Source organism: Eucyclogobius newberryi, unplaced genomic scaffold (assembly GCF_026437365.1).
Source record: "Eucyclogobius newberryi isolate DKJ021-1_F unplaced genomic scaffold, fEucNew1.0.hap1 SCAF_9, whole genome shotgun sequence".
Taxonomy (NCBI): domain Eukaryota; kingdom Metazoa; phylum Chordata; class Actinopteri; order Gobiiformes; family Gobiidae; genus Eucyclogobius; species Eucyclogobius newberryi.
Genome location: NW_027316532.1, coordinates 39710953 through 39728571, shown reverse-complemented (window position 1 = coordinate 39728571; position 17619 = coordinate 39710953). Strand labels below are relative to the sequence as shown.

The 17619-nt window shown below is 42.7% G+C and overlaps 3 protein-coding genes across 3 annotated transcripts in view; 1 reads left to right on the top strand and 2 right to left on the bottom strand.

The window, feature by feature from the left end:
• gtpbp6 (GTP binding protein 6 (putative)) overlaps nt 1-7604 on the bottom strand; it is an 8768-nt gene extending 1164 nt beyond the window's left edge. The window contains exons 1-8 of the mRNA XM_072439091.1: nt 6797-7604; nt 5415-5552; nt 5130-5200; nt 4931-5061; nt 4792-4862; nt 4155-4313; nt 3730-3938; nt 3003-3151 (exon numbers count right to left, since the gene is read on the bottom strand). Coding sequence (XP_072295192.1) covers nt 3003-3151; nt 3730-3938; nt 4155-4313; nt 4792-4862; nt 4931-5061; nt 5130-5200; nt 5415-5552; nt 6797-7415 — 1547 coding nt within the window. The 5' untranslated portion in view covers nt 7416-7604. The remainder of the gene's footprint in view (nt 1-3002; nt 3152-3729; nt 3939-4154; nt 4314-4791; nt 4863-4930; nt 5062-5129; nt 5201-5414; nt 5553-6796) is intronic.
• Nucleotides 7605-8316: 712 nt separating this feature from the next.
• Nucleotides 8317-12729, top strand: LOC140353526 (uncharacterized). The gene is made up of 5 exons (XM_072438098.1): nt 8317-8328; nt 8809-8893; nt 10103-10432; nt 11843-12019; nt 12344-12729. The coding sequence occupies exons 1-5, from the start codon at nt 8317-8319 to the stop codon at nt 12412-12414; spliced, it is 675 nt and encodes a 224-aa protein (XP_072294199.1). The 3' UTR covers nt 12415-12729.
• On the bottom strand, nt 12723-17453 carry nit2 (nitrilase family, member 2). Its single transcript, XM_072438944.1, has 10 exons — nt 17361-17453; nt 17068-17186; nt 14258-14378; nt 13966-14054; nt 13798-13891; nt 13642-13716; nt 13500-13578; nt 13321-13419; nt 12932-12987; nt 12723-12861 (listed from the first exon to the last, which is right to left on the bottom strand). The coding sequence occupies exons 1-10, from the start codon at nt 17386-17388 to the stop codon at nt 12761-12763; spliced, it is 861 nt and encodes a 286-aa protein (XP_072295045.1). The 5' UTR covers nt 17389-17453; the 3' UTR covers nt 12723-12760.
• Nucleotides 17454-17619: the final 166 nt, after the last annotated feature.

The following is a 17619-nucleotide window of genomic DNA, read 5'->3' as shown; positions in this document are numbered from 1 at the left end:
AATAATAGTGTCTTAATACTAGTGTCTTAATACTAGTGTCTTAATAATAGTGTCTTAATACTAGTGTCTTAATAATAGTGTCTTAATAATAGTGTCTTAATACTAGTGTCTTAATACTAGTGTCTTAATAATAGTGTCTTAATACTAGTGTCTTAATACTAGTGTCTTAATAATAGTGTCTTAATACTAGTGTCTTAATACTAGTGTCTTAATACTAGTGTCTTAATACTAGTGTCTTAATAATAGTGTCTTAATACTAGTGTCTTAATAATAGTGTCTTAATACTAGTGTCTTAATAATAGTGTCTTAATACTAGTGTCTTAATAATAGTGTCTTAATAATAGTGTCTTAATACTAGTGTCTTAATAATAGTGTCTTAATACTAGTGTCTTAATAATAGTGTCTTAATACTAGTGTCTTAATACTAGTGTCTTAATAATAGTGTCTTAATACTAGTGTCTTAATAATAGTGTCTTAATACTAGTGTCTTAATAATAGTGTCTTAATACTAGTGTCTTAATAATAGTGTCTTAATACTAGTGTCTTAATACTAGTGTCTTAATAATAGTGTCTTAATAATAGTGTCTTAATAATAGTGTCTTAATACTAGTGTCTTAATAATAGTGTCTTAATACTAGTGTCTTAATAATAGTGTCTTAATACTAGTGTCTTAATACTAGTGTCTTAATACTAGTGTCTTAATACTAGTGTCTTAATAATAGTGTCTTAATACTAGTGTCTTAATAATAGTGTCTTAATACTAGTGTCTTAATACTAGTGTCTTAATAATAGTGTCTTAATACTAGTGTCTTAATACTAGTGTCTTAATAATAGTGTCTTAATAATAGTGTCTTAATAATAGTGTCTTAATACTAGTGTCTTAATAATAGTGTCTTAATAATAGTGTCTTAATACTAGTGTCTTAATACTAGTGTCTTAATAATAGTGTCTTAATACTAGTGTCTTAATACTAGTGTCTTAATAATAGTGTCTTAATAATAGTGTCTTAATACTAGTGTCTTAATAATAGTGTCTTAATACTAGTGTCTTAATACTAGTGTCTTAATAATAGTGTCTTAATACTAGTGTCTTAATAATAGTGTCTTAATACTAGTGTCTTAATACTAGTGTCTTAATAATAGTGTCTTAATAATAGTGTCTTAATACTAGTGTCTTAATACTAGTGTCTTAATACTAGTGTCTTAATAATAGTGTCTTAATAATAGTGTCTTAATACTAGTGTCTTAATACTAGTGTCTTAATAATAGTGTCTTAATACTAGTGTCTTAATAATAGTGTCTTAATACTAGTGTCTTAATACTAGTGTCTTAATACTAGTGTCTTAATAATAGTGTCTTAATAATAGTGTCTTAATAATAGTGTCTTAATACTAGTGTCTTAATAATAGTGTCTTAATACTAGTGTCTTAATACTAGTGTCTTAATACTAGTGTCTTAATACTAGTGTCTTAATACTAGTGTCTTAATAATAGTGTCTTAATACTAGTGTCTTAATACTAGTGTCTTAATAATAGTGTCTTAATAATAGTGTCTTAATAATAGTGTCTTAATACTAGTGTCTTAATACTAGTGTCTTAATAATAGTGTCTTAATACTAGTGTCTTAATACTAGTGTCTTAATAATAGTGTCTTAATACTAGTGTCTTAATAATAGTGTCTTAATAATAGTGTCTTAATACTAGTGTCTTAATACTAGTGTCTTAATAATAGTGTCTTAATACTAGTGTCTTAATAATAGTGTCTTAATACTAGTGTCTTAATACTAGTGTCTTAATAATAGTGTCTTAATACTAGTGTCTTAATAATAGTGTCTTAATACTAGTGTCTTAATACTAGTGTCTTAATACTAGTGTCTTAATAATAGTGTCTTAATAATAGTGTCTTAATAATAGTGTCTTAATACTAGTGTCTTAATACTAGTGTCTTAATACTAGTGTCTTAATACTAGTGTCTTAATACTAGTGTCTTAATACTAGTGTCTTAATAATAGTGTCTTAATACTAGTGTCTTAATACTAGTGTCTTAATACTAGTGTCTTAATAATAGTGTCTTAATAATAGTGTCTTAATAATAGTGTCTTAATACTAGTGTCTTAATAATAGTGTCTTAATACTAGTGTCTTAATACTAGTGTCTTAATACTAGTGTCTTAATACTAGTGTCTTAATAATAGTGTCTTAATACTAGTGTCTTAATACTAGTGTCTTAATAATAGTGTCTTAATAATAGTGTCTTAATAATAGTGTCTTAATACTAGTGTCTTAATACTAGTGTCTTAATAATAGTGTCTTAATACTAGTGTCTTAATACTAGTGTCTTAATAATAGTGTCTTAATACTAGTGTCTTAATAATAGTGTCTTAATAATAGTGTCTTAATACTAGTGTCTTAATAAGTGTCTTAATACTAGTGTCTTAATACTAGTGTCTTAATACTAGTGTCTTAATACTAGTGTCTTAATAATAGTGTCTTAATACTAGTGTCTTAATAATAGTGTCTTAATAATAGTGTCTTAATACTAGTCTCTTAATAATAGTCTCTTAATAATAGTCTCTTAATACTCGGATGAGTTTGTTGGCACCGAACAGTGAAACCAGTTTGTTCAACTATGAGGAAATAGTGTCCTTGTGCCGTTTTGTTCACGTTCTGAGATGGAAATGCAGTGGTTTTTGTACATCATTTAATCCATTTTAAAAACTTGTTTTATGTCTGTGTGAAATTTAATTTTAGCTCATTGAGACGATCTATTACCAAGTCACATCTATCAAACATATATATCATAACAGCTGAAATAAAACATGCCTATAGGATATGAATGTATTATAAATGTGCTGCAAAGCCTTTAATTTAGACAAAGGTTTCTCTGCAGAAGTCTGGAGGAATATTAGAGGATATTTATGATGTGAAAGAGGATATGATGGTAGTGGATGCACGGGACGGTGAGATGAGTAAGTGATACATTCAGGAATAAAAAGGTTAATTACTTTTCAATGAGGTCTATTTTATTGTGGACCTCAACCATGGAGTTCATCAGAGCGTCTGGGACTTGGAGGTTTTTTAATACACTCAGAACATTGGCCTTCTGGTTCACAGTCTCTGGGTGACTGATATCTCTGACATGAATGAGAAGATCCTGAAAAATCATAATCAGGCATTACATTATAATTATTACAATACATGACATTCAATATTTCTACGTACGAGAAGTCTACTTTTCAAACTGAAAGCAACAAACAATGTCGTTTCCTCATCTAAATATTCTGTTATTTGTTTCCCATTTGAGTAATTCTGCAAATGTCCATCATCTCCTCTATAATCAGGTGATAATGAGTGTTTCACTGTTTAAAATGTCCTCAACCAGGGACATGGTGATGCCTGGAGTTACTTGGAATCGTTTCTGATCTAAAAGGTGAAATTACATACAATCTGAATGTTATTTGTAGTATATTTGACATCCCTGATGATGATTTGGGACATGAATATAGTATAAACACAGAAATACTGTAAACTGGTAATAGTAATAACTGACAATTTAGTAAACATATTTACTGGGGACCAAAACATGTTTGGGAACCACTGAAGTATTCTGAAGCTAAACAGGGGAAGCATAGAATTATGATTCATCTTTTAAAATGCACAAATAATTCATATCACACCCAAACAGCCGTGATATGCATAGACTTTCTTCATAATCGAGCAGTCCGAACTTACAGAGTGCTTTATGTCCTCCAGCGTGGCAGAGAAGGAGTCTATGAGCTGATGGGGCAGTTGGGACAGGAAACCAATAGTGTCCACGTAGAGGACGGTCAGACGGCTCGGTAACTGTCCCGCATGAACCGTGACGTCCAGAGTGGCAAACAACTGGTTTCTGGGCTGAAGACCATTGTCACCGGTCAAAGCTTTGATCAGAGTGGTTTTCCCTGGAGACAAAATTAAAAATAAATAAATAGGATTATAGTTGTTAGTGTCCCTTTTTGATCAAATATATGCTGTGTGTGGAAATGACCCTTTATATCATTCTAACTCATAAAAATGAAAAAGCTCCATGCAAACTTCAGCTCCTTCTGCACACCTAAGCAGAACTTGATATCAAAGTACTTGTATGGTGTAAATAAAGGTTCTTATGGCTTTCTTACCGCAGTTTGTGTATCCTAGCACCGACACAACGGGGAACTCCCTATGTTTCCTCTGCGATCGCAGCAGGAGCCTCTTCCTCCGCAGTTTGTCAAGAGCTGAGCGGATCTTCAGCTCTCGCTCCTTCAACAGTCTCTGCTGGACCTCGTACAACGTCTCGCCTGGAAACAAAGCCAGCCTGCTACAGCGGTGCACTAACTCAGGAAGAATATATGGCTTTGATATTTTGAGGAACTGGGTCGAGGAGATTTGAAGCACAATTATAAATAACAACTAATATTACCATTTTAGTTTCTAAATGGAAAACTATTGAGTGTAATGTGATGCCGGAGGTTCCTGTGCAGGCCTTACTGGCAGATGACTAACGCTTGAGTCATATGGAGGAAGTTAAGAATCCCTGGGTAAATTCTGTGCTCATGACCTGGAAAGGACTAATGTGTTAACATTTAAGGGCCTCAAAACACCTGCTATGGACACAATAAATGGAAACCTTTGGAGCAGAGAAGAAAAACTGACTCAAACTGCACCGACAATCAAGGACTGGACCCAAATTGTAGCAGAATGAAAAATATAATAGTAAAACCATTGTGCATAAAGCTGTTATTATTAAAGGAATTATGATCACACTACAGCCAGTACCTGAACCTCCAATGTACCTCGACCCTCCTCCTTGCTGATCCAGGTTTGCCATTTCATTCTTAAGTCGGGACCTAAAAAACATAACAAAGACTTGAAACTATGCATCAAATAAGTGAAAATAGTTACTACATGATTATACTTTAAAAGAGGGATTTCGGCCAGTGAGATCTGTAGCTTTGCCTCTTTTGTTTTGGCGTTGCAGCGGAAAATGTGCAGGACAACAGAGTATCTGTCCAACACTTTCACTGCCCAGGCTTCTTCCAGCTCCCTCTGACACACAGAAGAAACATTATTACTAACATTATTGTGCATAAATAAGGCAATATTATTACGCTCACCTCAGAGACGGCAGAGAGACGTTCAACATTCACAAAAACAGCAGTGATTCCAGGAGTTTGTCTAATTTTCTCTAATAAAAAACAAAATACATACAAAGAAACATCAGTTGTAAATTGTAAATACAGATTTGGTATTTCGACTTATTCTTCTTCTTGCTGTGAACGCTACAGGACACAACATTCTGTAATAGATAACTAGTCTTTCTTTTTTCTATACAATATTGAATTAATTGAAATCTCTTCTGTTCTGATCACTTTAAAATGCAATATAAATAAGACTTTTACCTGTGAGGACCTGAAAGTTCCCTTTTCCAAATATTCTCTTCTTCTCTGGGGTTTTGGTTGAAAGTATGAGTTTATCCACAACTCTCCAATGTTCTAAAGTGTTCACAAGTCCCTCCGCCTCGGCCATCATCAGCTCAGCTGAAGAAAATAAAGCAAACATTCAGTTATTAATATAACATTTATAGACAATAACAACTGGTTTCATGGTCTGAGTGGATTCTTATTTCAAAATGGGATTTATGAGAGAAATGAACTGCATTCAATGAAATAATGTATCAATTAATAATAGGTAAAAAATATAGTAAAACTTGAAGATGATATGACACATTAAAAGATAGTGAACATGATTATTGTGTATGGACTAGACCTCCATCTCTGCAGGACCTGTACGTCTCTGCAGGACCTGTGCGTCTCTGCAGGACCTGTACGTCTCTGCAGGACCTGTACGTCTCTGCAGGACCTGTGCGTCTCTGCAGGACCTGTGCGTCTCTGCAGGACCTGTACGTCTCTGCAGGACCTGGACGTCTCTGCAGGACCTGTGCGTCTCTGCAGGACCTGTACGTCTCTGCAGGACCTGTACGTCTCTGCAGGACCTGGACGTCTCTGCAGGACCTGTACGTCTCTGCAGGACCTGTACGTCTCTGCAGGACCTGTGCGTCTCTGCAGGACTTGTACGTCTCTGCAGGACCTGGACGTCTCTGCAGGACCTGGACGTCTCTGCAGGACCTGTACGTCTCTGCAGGACCTGTACGTCTCCAGGACCTGTGCGTCTCTGCAGGACCTGGACGTCTCTGCAGGACCTGGACATCTCTGCAGGACCTGTACGTCTCTGCAGGACCTGTACGTCTCCAGGACCTGTACGTCTCTCCAGGACCTGTACGTCTCTGCAGGACCTGGACGTCTCTGCAGGACCTGGACGTCTCTGCAGGACCTGGACGTCTCTGCAGGACCTGTACGTCTCTCCAGGACCTGTACGTCTCTGCAGGACCTGGACGTCTCTGCAGGACCTGGACGTCTCTGCAGGACCTGGACGTCTCTGCAGGACCTGTACGTCTCTCCAGGACCTGTACGTCTCTGCAGGACCTGTGCGTCTCTGCAGGACCTGGACGTCTCTGCAGGACCTGGACGTCTCTGCAGGACCTGGACGTCTCTGCAGGACCTTTTGTCACTACATTTTGGATGGAATGTCCCTTGTTGATGACATCACAGAGAGATTCTGTTTTAGAATTCAGCTCTACTTCCTGTAACTTTCAAAACTTTACTTTTATTTTACACAAACTGTAACTTGACTGATTTAAAACCATGATAAACATTTACCACAGGAACTATCCCACCAAACAAAGTCATATATTCTCTTATATATCAGAATGCACATGCTTTACCTGTGGTCAGACGCTGCTTCCGGACGCCCCACTTCACATCAGGGTGGACAATAAAGACCCGGTGATGCCCCAAACCCACGGGCCCCTGCGTCTGGAACAGCTCTTCAACCTCACTGTCCGGGATGAAGTCCTCCTCCTCCTCCTCTTCACCCTCTGGGCCGAAGATGAAGCCGTCCCTGTTCTTCAGAGCGGGCACCGACAGGACAAAGGCTCTAGTCTGCACACTTACGCGCCCCGTGAGGGTCCCAGCGGTGGGACGTGAGGTGCGGAGGGTCCCAGCGATGGGACGTGAGGTGTGGAGGGTCCCGGCGGTGGGACGTGAGGTGTGGAGGGTCCCGGCGGTGGGACGTGAGGTGTAGAGGGTCCCAGCGGTGGGACGTGAGGTGCGGAGGGTCCCAGCGATGGGACATGAGGTGTAGAGGGTCCCGGCGGTGGGACATGAGGTGTAGAGGGTCCCGGCGGTGGGACATGAGGTGTAGAGGGTCCCGGCGGTGGGACATGAGGTGTAGAGGGTCCCGGCGGTGGGACATAAGGTGTAGAGGGTCCCGGCGGTGGGACATGAGGTGTAGAGGGTCCGTCTTTGCAGGGTAAAGGCGCAAATCCTCAGTAACACTGCCATTTTGGACAAGAACGAGTCCGATGAGTGGCATTAGTTTTCATAATCTGATTTGATTGACGTGCATTTCACCACATGTGTGTGAAGATAATATAATAGATCCATGTGTGTGAAGATAATATAATAGATCCATGTGTGTGAAGATAATATAATAGATCCATGTGTGTGAAGCTCCGGCTCCAGTGTTTACATCTGAACTTCTTCACTGAATAGAGCGCGTTACAAACACTCACACTGCCATCTAGCGGCGGGTTTGAGTAGCGCCACTGCAAAGCCGATCATTGAATTATCTTTTCACAATTATAGACTGCAAACTATTAATTTAATTCATTATTGTCACAAGTTTAATTGATTAAATGTGGCCTAATTTTAATTTACAGTTAATCCATAGCAGCATTAATCTTGGGGGCTTTTTGTGCGCGTCACTTGTGAAAGATACACATGACTTAAAGTGCGTGATTATTACTCATTAGATGGGAATTTCCTGTGGCAAATATTTATCCCAGTTTTACATCTGTTAAGTGTCAGTTTGTGAAGAAAATGAAAGTATAAAATTGCAGAAGTAGAGTTCTGAGTTCATCATTAAGTGTCACGTGAACACGTTTAACCAAATAAAGGTGTTATTATGAAGTATTTGTCAAATCATAACTATGTGTGGAATTCGTATGTATCATTGCTGTTCACATAACTGTTCATGTGCAACCAGGAATTACAATTATAAACAGCTCCAAAACAATCAAACTGTAGAAAAATAGGCACTTAAAAATATACATAATAATTAAAACATTAAAAATGTTAACTGCGTTGGTGGGGCCCCCCCAAAATATATGTCACGTGCACTTTATGGCCTTAATCCCTAATAATGCAAATATGCATCATATTATCGCCTGTAAAGTATTACGTGATGGAGAGTCTAGTGAACTCCTTTAGTGTATAATCTTTACTATCCTCCAACCCCAGTGGTTGTGTGGGGCCCCTCACCTCTGCGGTAGGTGTGGTGTGGGGCCCCTCACCTCTGCGGTAGGTGTGGTGTGGGGCCCCTCACCTCTGCGGTAGGTGTGGTGTGGGGCCCCTCACCTCTGCGGTAGGTGTGGTGTGGGGCCCCTCACCTCTGCGGTAGGTGTGGTGTGGGGCCCCTCACCTCTGCGGTAGGTGTGGTGTGGGGCCCCTCACCTCTGCGGTAGGTGTGGTGTGGGGCCCCTCACCTCTGCGGTAGGTGTGGTGTGGGGCCCCTCACCTCTGCGGTAGGTGTGGTGTGGGGCCCCTCACCTCTGCGGTAGGTGTGGCCCGGAGCTCGGCCCATTGTGAGAAAAGAAGTCAAACTGGTTTGTGTGGTGTGGCTCCCGCTCGGGGCCCTCAGTGGGAGGAACGGGACATGTCTTATACTTACAGATAGATCCTTTGGAGTTATATTTGGAATACTGGGAGAACCCGTCCATGCCGCTGTTTCAAATGGCCCCATAGGACGCGGGACACATCGGGTAAGGCAAGGACAAGCCGAGACACGACTCACAGACATATTTTGTGACTCAGGAAATGTCCCGGACGAGGAAGTGAACTTCATGCGTCCTCCACTTTCTATTTGTGACTCCGCTCCACGTCCACGACTAAGAGAGTTTCCATTGTTTCTGCACGGCTGCTGTGGGACAGGCGGGTGTCTCTGTGGGACAGGCGGGTGTCTCTGTGGGACAGGCGGGTGTCTCTGTGGGACAGGCGGGTGTCTCTGTGGGACAGGCGGGTGTCTCTGTGGGACAGGCGGTTGTCTCTGTGGGACAGGCGGGTGTCTCTGTGGGACAGGCGGGTGTCTCTGTGGGACATGCGGGTGTCTCTGTGGGACAGGCGGGTGTCTCTGTGGGACAGGCGGGTGTCTCTTTGGCGCATTGGACTGCTCATCAGTTTGCACACGGTTTGTTCTTCTTTAGGTAAGTCCTACATCATAGTCCTACATCATAGTCCTACATCATAGTCCACACATTATAGTCCTACATGATAGTCCTACATCATAGTCCTACATCATAGTCCTACATCATAGTCCACACATCATAGTCCTACATGATAGTCCTACATCATAGTCCTACATGATAGTCCTACATCATAGTCCACACATTCAGAGACATCAGGGTAAACAGAAAAGGTAGATAAACAAAGTAGTTCTATCTATGCAAACTGTCATATTGAGTCATATTTAGGCCTAAGGTAAAGCTACTTAACTAGTATTTAATCAACATTCACTTCTGCACGACTCCTGTACATTTAACTGTAAAATATACTGCATATTAAGTCTATGTTTTTATCATATAAGTAAATTCAAATGTTTTTTCTTTAATATTTGACTTATTGATATATTTTGCCTCATTATTGTTGTGGCAATAAATCATTTGTGATTCTGATTCTAAAGGTGTAATTCACATTTATCCGAATTATTTATTGTGAGTATGTATTTGTTGTTGTGAGCTCTGTTATATATTATATTAGTTTATTTAAAAATCAGAATTGAAAGTAACAGATATGGCAAAATATGAGAACATGAAAAATGTCACATTTTCTGACTCGACCCTTTCACACAACTCGTGTTTCAGGGTCAAATGAAAAGGAAAAACACTTTGACTCGTATCTATTTTAATATTCAACTGTGTCATGAGCTCTCTGACTTTATTATTTATCATTTCACATTCTTTGTGTTTCCTCAGACGAGTGCCTCATTGGCATCGTGGGACGTCCCGTGCTCTTACCCTGTTTTCACCATGAACTCTTCACGTTTCACAACGTCTCGGTGGAGTGGAGGCGAGGCAGTGAACTCGTGTTGAGAGCTGAATGGGAGGACGGAAACGTGGTCATTTGGAGTCTGAACAGTGCTACAATCCCGCACGACGCTCCTTTCACCGGAAACTTCTCCCTCGAGCTCCCAAAAGTCAATCCAAAAGAAGATCAGACGGTTTACAGCCTGTTTTTGACCTCAGTGGAGAACGACAGTGAGAACGACAGTGTCCCGCTCTGCTCCATGTGTCTCCGGACGGCAGGTTAGTAACAAAACTCACCACAGCAAAAGAACATGTCATTCTGAACGAGACGTGAAGTAGTCGTGTGAAGACATTTTGGCGCTCATCTAAGTCTTCAACCAGTAACCATAGCAACATGAGCACTGAGAGGTGAAGGCTGTTCATGTGTTGCATCCTTCATTCCATAGGTCATATGTGAGACATATGTGAGACATATGAGAGTCATGCTCATCCAGACAAGCTTTGTCATGTGTACGTGTTATGTGTTGACACTTGACCCGGATGCTCGATGCAAACACTATATATGGGAGTGTGACCACCTGCATGAGATCTGTAATCAAACCTGAGTGATAAGGACGACCTCGTGCTGCCTGTGTCTGGAAATAAACACGTTTACAACTAAACTACCGCTCGTCATTTTAGTGAATGAACATGAATCAACTGTTCTTTGCTTGTGACATATTCTTTGTGCAAAGTCTTGCCAATAACTGAGTTCATAAGGATCAGCTGTTCCTAAACCAGAGGTGGCAATTATCTTCCTCCAGGGCCATATTCACATCCAGGCAAGTAGCAGAGAGTGATCATTGTGTGGGAAAAAACATCATTAAATATCAAATAAAATATCACTTTTCTGTCAAATATAGGCTATTGAATCTATTATTGAATTCATTTCACATGAAGGACACACGTGCAGACAGATGCATGAGGGAAAAAACAACAATATTATTATGTTTGACGGGCCGGATTATAAAGGAAAACGGGCCACATGTGGCCCGCGGCCCGTAGTTTGCCTGAACTTTGAACAAAGCAGTTTATTTTCCAGTAATAATCCTGAACCAATACGCCAGCCGTGTGTATTTTAGGTAATAGCAGCAATGTTTAATTATACATTTACGTGTTTCCAATCAAATAGTGATCGATAAATGATGCTTATATTACATGTATAATGTTGTTTGCAGCCCGGTTCAGCTCGCCCCACCTTCAGAAGGACGCTGCAGTGGACAGTAACAGGACAGTGTTCTTGTGCCAGTCGAGTGGAGGTTTCCCAAAGCCCAGTGTTCTGGCTCATAAACGACACAGAGAAGCCCCCAGAGGACTGGGTCAGGACCAGTGCCACGCCCCTGAGTTCATTTACCGCTGATTTTACAAACTCTGGCACAAAGGTTATGTTTTGTATTTAGTGTCGTCATTTATTCGATCAAGGAGCTGATTAAATCGGACACTTTTGTTGTTTTGCCCAGTATGGCCAAGAACAATGGGAGATTTAAACCTATACAAATCCTTTTAATGTCTTGGACTGTCTCTGACTCTCGTGTTGGGTCATGCGAGTGTCAAACTGCAAGATACATTTCCTTTAGAACAATTACATTAATCTAATCTACAATTTAGTGCTTGGCAATTCTTGAGTAATTGACAGTTGCTTCTCTGTAGATGGCGCTAAAGAGGACACGTTCCGGAGCCGAGCGTCTGAGGGCATGTGGATGTTCAGCACAGGTCTGTGTGTGGCCGTGGGGATCATGGTGGGGGCGGGCGTGGCATATCAGATCCACCTGGACCGCCTCAGTAAGAAGAGGAAGCTCCTGTGCGAATCTACAAAACATCAAAGAGGTACCAACCATTTGATGCTCATTCGATGTACTCACGGTCCCAAAAGCCTGAACATGTTACAATAAATGTAATAAATGTCATTTTCACTGTGAGAAGTTATTCAAATACCAGGCAGGACTCCTGATGATACCACAAACTACAGTCCAGTATTGTGTCCAAATAAAACTATACTATATAGAAATAAGTGTCTTGACCATTCCAATAGTACAAAACAATGATACAGTGTAGTAACCATGTCAGTTAAGTTAATCTCTTTAATGCATGAACATGTCTGGTTTACACATTACTCTTTAGATTTTGTTTTAAAAGAAGTGTTCTTCACAGGATACAAAAAGCACCAGTTCTTAGAAGAAACAGAGGAAGAGACACTGACGTCAAAGGAAACCTGCGTCTGACAAGACTTTTCACACATATAGTCAAACTTTAAATCCAGCTCAAGTTGGAGACGTCTGGATTCTCTTCATGGACTCGACGGGACTGTGGCTGCCGTTTTACTATTTTAACATTTCATGATAAAAACTGTGTACTCTTCCAATATAATGGTGCCCAAATCAACAAAGAATGTATATCATTTTGAATTCAATACAATTATAGGCAATTGGGCATAATTCATAATTCAGTTTCTTATATACATCACAGACAGTCACAGCTGATCAGGGTCAGAATATGCCACGTCCCAGTCTGTACCTGTCCTGAGTCTCGCTCTGTCCCTGAGTCTCGCTCTGTCCCGTTTGGAGAGGATCAGCCCGTTGTCTCTGGGACTGTGGAGACAGAGTAGAGGTCGTTCCTTCGCTGGATCGTGATTGGAATCTGCTGTCGGATATCAGCCAAATACTGAAGATCTGAAGTAGAATCAAGCACATTTACTTACATTAAATAATGTATATGTCTTTTTCAAAGCCTTCTACTCACCAATATCTGCATAAATAACAGCCTCTTCTGGACCAGCCTTTGATATAACTTCCCCCCTGAAGTAGCAGTAGAAAAGAGCAGTCACATCTGTTCTGTTGTGGTAAGAGTGGCTCAGCGGTTTGAGCACATTCTTCATACAGTTGCCAACAAACCCCAGAGCTTGGTATTTTGACCCCAGCTCTGAGTCTGACCGGGGCAAACAATAATACACCTCGCCTATGAGTGTGGCGTGAGTGTTTAGGCACAGTTAGTAGTTGATCTGCTGAGGCTAAAGAAGTTGCTTACCACTGGATATGAGGCGTGAATCAATGCATGAAATGTGAACGCGACTTTGAGCATCAAGAAAAGTGACGTATAAGTCTGATCTAATGTAAGTGTTGTTATCGTACCATGGGTTCACGACGGTGCTGTGGCCCCAAGCCACATAAGAAGCCGTTTCATCTCTGGCTGGAGATGCAGTGGCAACAAAAACCTGATTATCCAGAGCCCTGTTACACCACAACAATGAGAAATACTACACAGGTTTAGTACACACGCAGAATCATTTAGTCCATGTCAAAAGTCAGACCTGGCCCTCTGCAGGAGCTCCCAATGTGCCGGACCAGTCGTCATGTTAAAGGCTCCAGGATAAACCAAGAGCTGGCAACCTAAAGAAATAATCATCCAGATCAAATGTTGTCACCAAAATACATTCAATCTAAGTGTTTTACCTTTCCTACTGTAAAGCTGTGCAAGTTCTGCAAACCTAATGTCGTAGCAAATGCCAAGCCCAACTTTACAAAATGCTGCAAAGATATGTACAAAAATTTAAATAAAAGTGTGTCACGGAACAATGAGAATACATTTCCTCAGAAGCTCCTCCTCACGCGTGTCAAACATGGATAAACTGCTTCCTGGACTGAGCGTCTCTGACTCCTGGAAGTGGATTTTTCCCGGGACACTGATGTCAAAGAGATGAATCTAAAGTGAACAAACATCAAAGCTTAAAAGTCAAAAAATAAAATGTAATCATTGTATTATTGGTGGATTCAAACCTTTCTGTGTTTGAGAAGCATGCGTCCTTCTGGGTCAAACACTGCACAGCTGTTATACAACTTCCCACCATCTTCTTCAGGAATGGAGCCTGTTCCAAAGAAAGAGCGCGGAGCGTGTAACGGTGAAGAGTTTACAACAAGTAATATTCACAATCAGTTAAGAGTTTTTATACTTTATCAAACAAATTGGCTAATGTGTCATTTTTTCAACCGTCTTCTAATAAAGTTAAGATTTTTTAATACCTCGTCATTTGATTTTTCTTGTTAATTCATAGTTCACATATATTCTTACCTCCCACCAAATACACTTTGTTCTCTTTAGCGATTTCTGACAGCACCTGAGTGGACTCTCCTGGGATCCGCTCTGCGAACTCTGAGAAGAAGCTGGTCCCATACGGTGAGTTGAAGCACTCCTGCATCAGACACAGAGCAACTGTGAGACGCAGAGGAAACCAACGGCAACAAAAGGACTTTTACATTACACATACCGTGCCAATGACCACTTTGTTTTTAAATTAAAGGTTGTTTAGCTTATTGTTCATTGTCACTGTTCCAAACTATTATTCCAGCTAAACTCCTCAAATACAGTTTATGTTTATGTGTATTCATCAAAATAATCATGACTAATTAACTACACTGAAGTACTCATGGGCCATTTTAATAACTACTAATTGTTTAATAAACAGACATGCCAGTTGCTAGAAAAACAAGTTTTATAATTAATGTGGAACCATTACTACGACAAAACGAAAAGAGTGAATATTTGTAAAAGTCCAAGGTACAATTTAAATAATACTTTGACTAGTCGACTATTAAAAAATAATCGCTGACAATAGTCAATAATCAAAACCATCCCAACACACACCGTTCTGTCATGGCCTGACCCACGTCCATCAGTCAATCATCACATAACTTATCACTCATCTACCTGACTTTACTCTGTCACTGAGTTGCCTCTTCTTCCACTCTAGAATGCTCTTTATAAATGATCAAATGAATTGTCCAGAGCCTTTTACAACGTCGACTAACTCCACAAAAAGAACATAAATAATGAATTGTCTTTTTCTTTACTGTATAAAGGGATAACTTTGTCATTCATGTGATTTGAAGCACATGGAGTCTGACTTAAAAGTGCCTATTCATAAATAAACATTTCATTGTTGCCTTATATAAATGTTAACTTCACTTGAACCACATAGTTGTCCATCTTTTTGCTGAAATTGCACACGAACAGCTGCTTTCATCTTCACATTCTTATTTATACATTCTTCTATTCTGCCTGAGTGACCTGCGCCTCCTCCACGATCACACGGCTCACTCACCAAGAGCAGGACCACCTTTCCTCCTTGTCCCGCCTCCTCGGGACCACCTTTCCCCCTTGTCCCGCCCCCTCAGGACCACCTTTCCCCCTTGTCCCGCCCCCTCAGGACCACCTTTCCCCCTTGTCCCGCCCCCTCAGGACCACCTTTCCCCCTTGTCCCGCCTCCTCAGGACCACCTTTCCCCCTTGTCCCGCCCCCTCAGGACCACCTTTCCCCCTTGTCCCGCCCCCTCAGGACCACCTTTCCCCCTTGTCCCGCCTCCTCAGGACCACCTTTCCCCCTTGTCCCGCCCCCTCAGGACCACCTTTCCCCCTTGTCCCGCCCCCTCAGGACCACCTTTCCCCCTTGTCCCGCCCCCTCAGGACCACCTTTCCCCCTTGTCCCGCCTCCTCAGGACCACCTTTCCCCCTTGTCCCGCCCCCTCAGGACCACCTTTCCTCCTTGTCCCGCCCCCTCAGGACCACCTTTCCTCCTTGTCCCGCCCCCTCAGGACCACCTTTCCTCCTTGTCCCGCCTCCTCAGGACCACCTTTCCCCCTTGTCCCGCCCCCTCAGGTCCACCTTTCGCCCTTGTCCCGCCCCCTCAGGTCCACCTTTCGCCCTTGTCCCGCCTCCTCAGGACCACCTTTCCCCCTTGTCCCGCCTCCTCAGGACCACCTTTCCCCCTTGTCCCGCCTCCTCAGGACCACCTTTCCTCCTTGTCCTGCCTCCTCACTCACCAAGAGCAGGACGACCTTTCCCCCTTGTCCCGCCTCCTCAGGACCACCTTTCCCCCTTGTCCCGCCTCCTCAGGACCACCTTTCCCCCTTGTCCCGCCCCCTCAGGACCACCTTTCCCCCTTGTCCCGCCCCCTCAGGACCACCTTTCCCCCTTGTCCCGCCTCCTCAGGACCACCTTTCCTCCTTGTCCCGCCCCCTCAGGACCACCTTTCCCCCTTGTCCCGCCCCCTCAGGACCACCTTTCCCCCTTGTCCCGCCTCCTCAGGACCACCTTTCCCCCTTGTCCCGCCCCCTCAGGTCCACCTTTCGCCCTTGTCCCGCCTCCTCAGGACCACCTTTCCCCCTTGTCCCGCCTCCTCAGGACCACCTTTCCCCCTTGTCCCGCCTCCTCAGGACCACCTTTCCCCCTTGTCCCGCCTCCTCAGGACGACCTTTCCCCCTTGTCCCGCCTCCTCAGGACCACCTTTCCCCCTTGTCCCGCCTCCTCAGGACCACCTTTCCCCCTTGTCCCGCCCCCTCAGGTCCACCTTTCCCCCTTGTCCCGCCTCCTCAGGACCACCTTTCCCCCTTGTCCCGCCCCCTCAGGTCCACCTTTCCCCCTTGTCCCGCCTCCTCAGGACCACCTTTCCCCCTTGTCCCGCCTCCTCAGGACCACCTTTCCTCCTTGTCCCGCCTCCTCAGGACCACCTTTCCCCCTTGTCCTGCCTCCTCACTCACCAAGAGCAGGACGACCTTTCCCCCTTGTCCCGCCTCCTCAGGACCATCTTTCCTCCTTGTCCCGCCTCCTCAGGACCACCTTTCCTCCTTGTCCTGCCTCCTCACTCACCAAGAGCAGGACGACCTTTCCCCCTTGTCCCGCCTCCTCAGGACCATCTTTCCCCCTTGTCCCGCCTCCTCAGGACCATCTTTCCTCCTTGTCCCGCCTCCTCAGGACCATCTTTCCCCCTTGTCCCGCCTCCTCAGGACCATCTTTCCCCCTTGTCCCGCCTCCTCAGGACCATCTTTCCTCCTTGTCCCGCCTCCTCAGGACCACCTTTCCTCCTTGTCCCGCCTCCTCACTCACCGGGAGCAGGACCACCTTTCCTCCTTGTCCCGCCGCCTCCTTCACCAGTGTCCGGGCTCGGCTCAGGTTGTCCGCTTTCACACTGGTCACCTGCAGCTGGACCACGGCTAAACGAAATTCTACAAACACAAAAGAACAATCTTATTCCCAAAAAAACGTACAAACAACGATCACGTGAGTCACAGCGACATGTAAACAGAGCGGACTGTGTGAAACCGCAAGCAATTCATGTTATACTTTCTATATGCATAAACTATAAGCACAAACTAACACAATATGGACTTTATACTCACTCGACATTGTTTTAGTAAGCGCTGACATTTCATTTAAAAAGTAACTCAAGGTAAAGGTTTACTACAGTGTGGACGCTTCCGTCACGCAGCCGGAAGTGAGTTCCACTTCAAAACAAAAGTCTCAAGTATCACATGCAAAACACACTCTCATATTATAAAGATTTGCTTGTGTTGTATAATAGAATTGGGTACTTTAGCATGTAGTCAGAAGGTAAAATACAATTTGTATAATTTTGGCAAATGCTTGGGACTGACATAC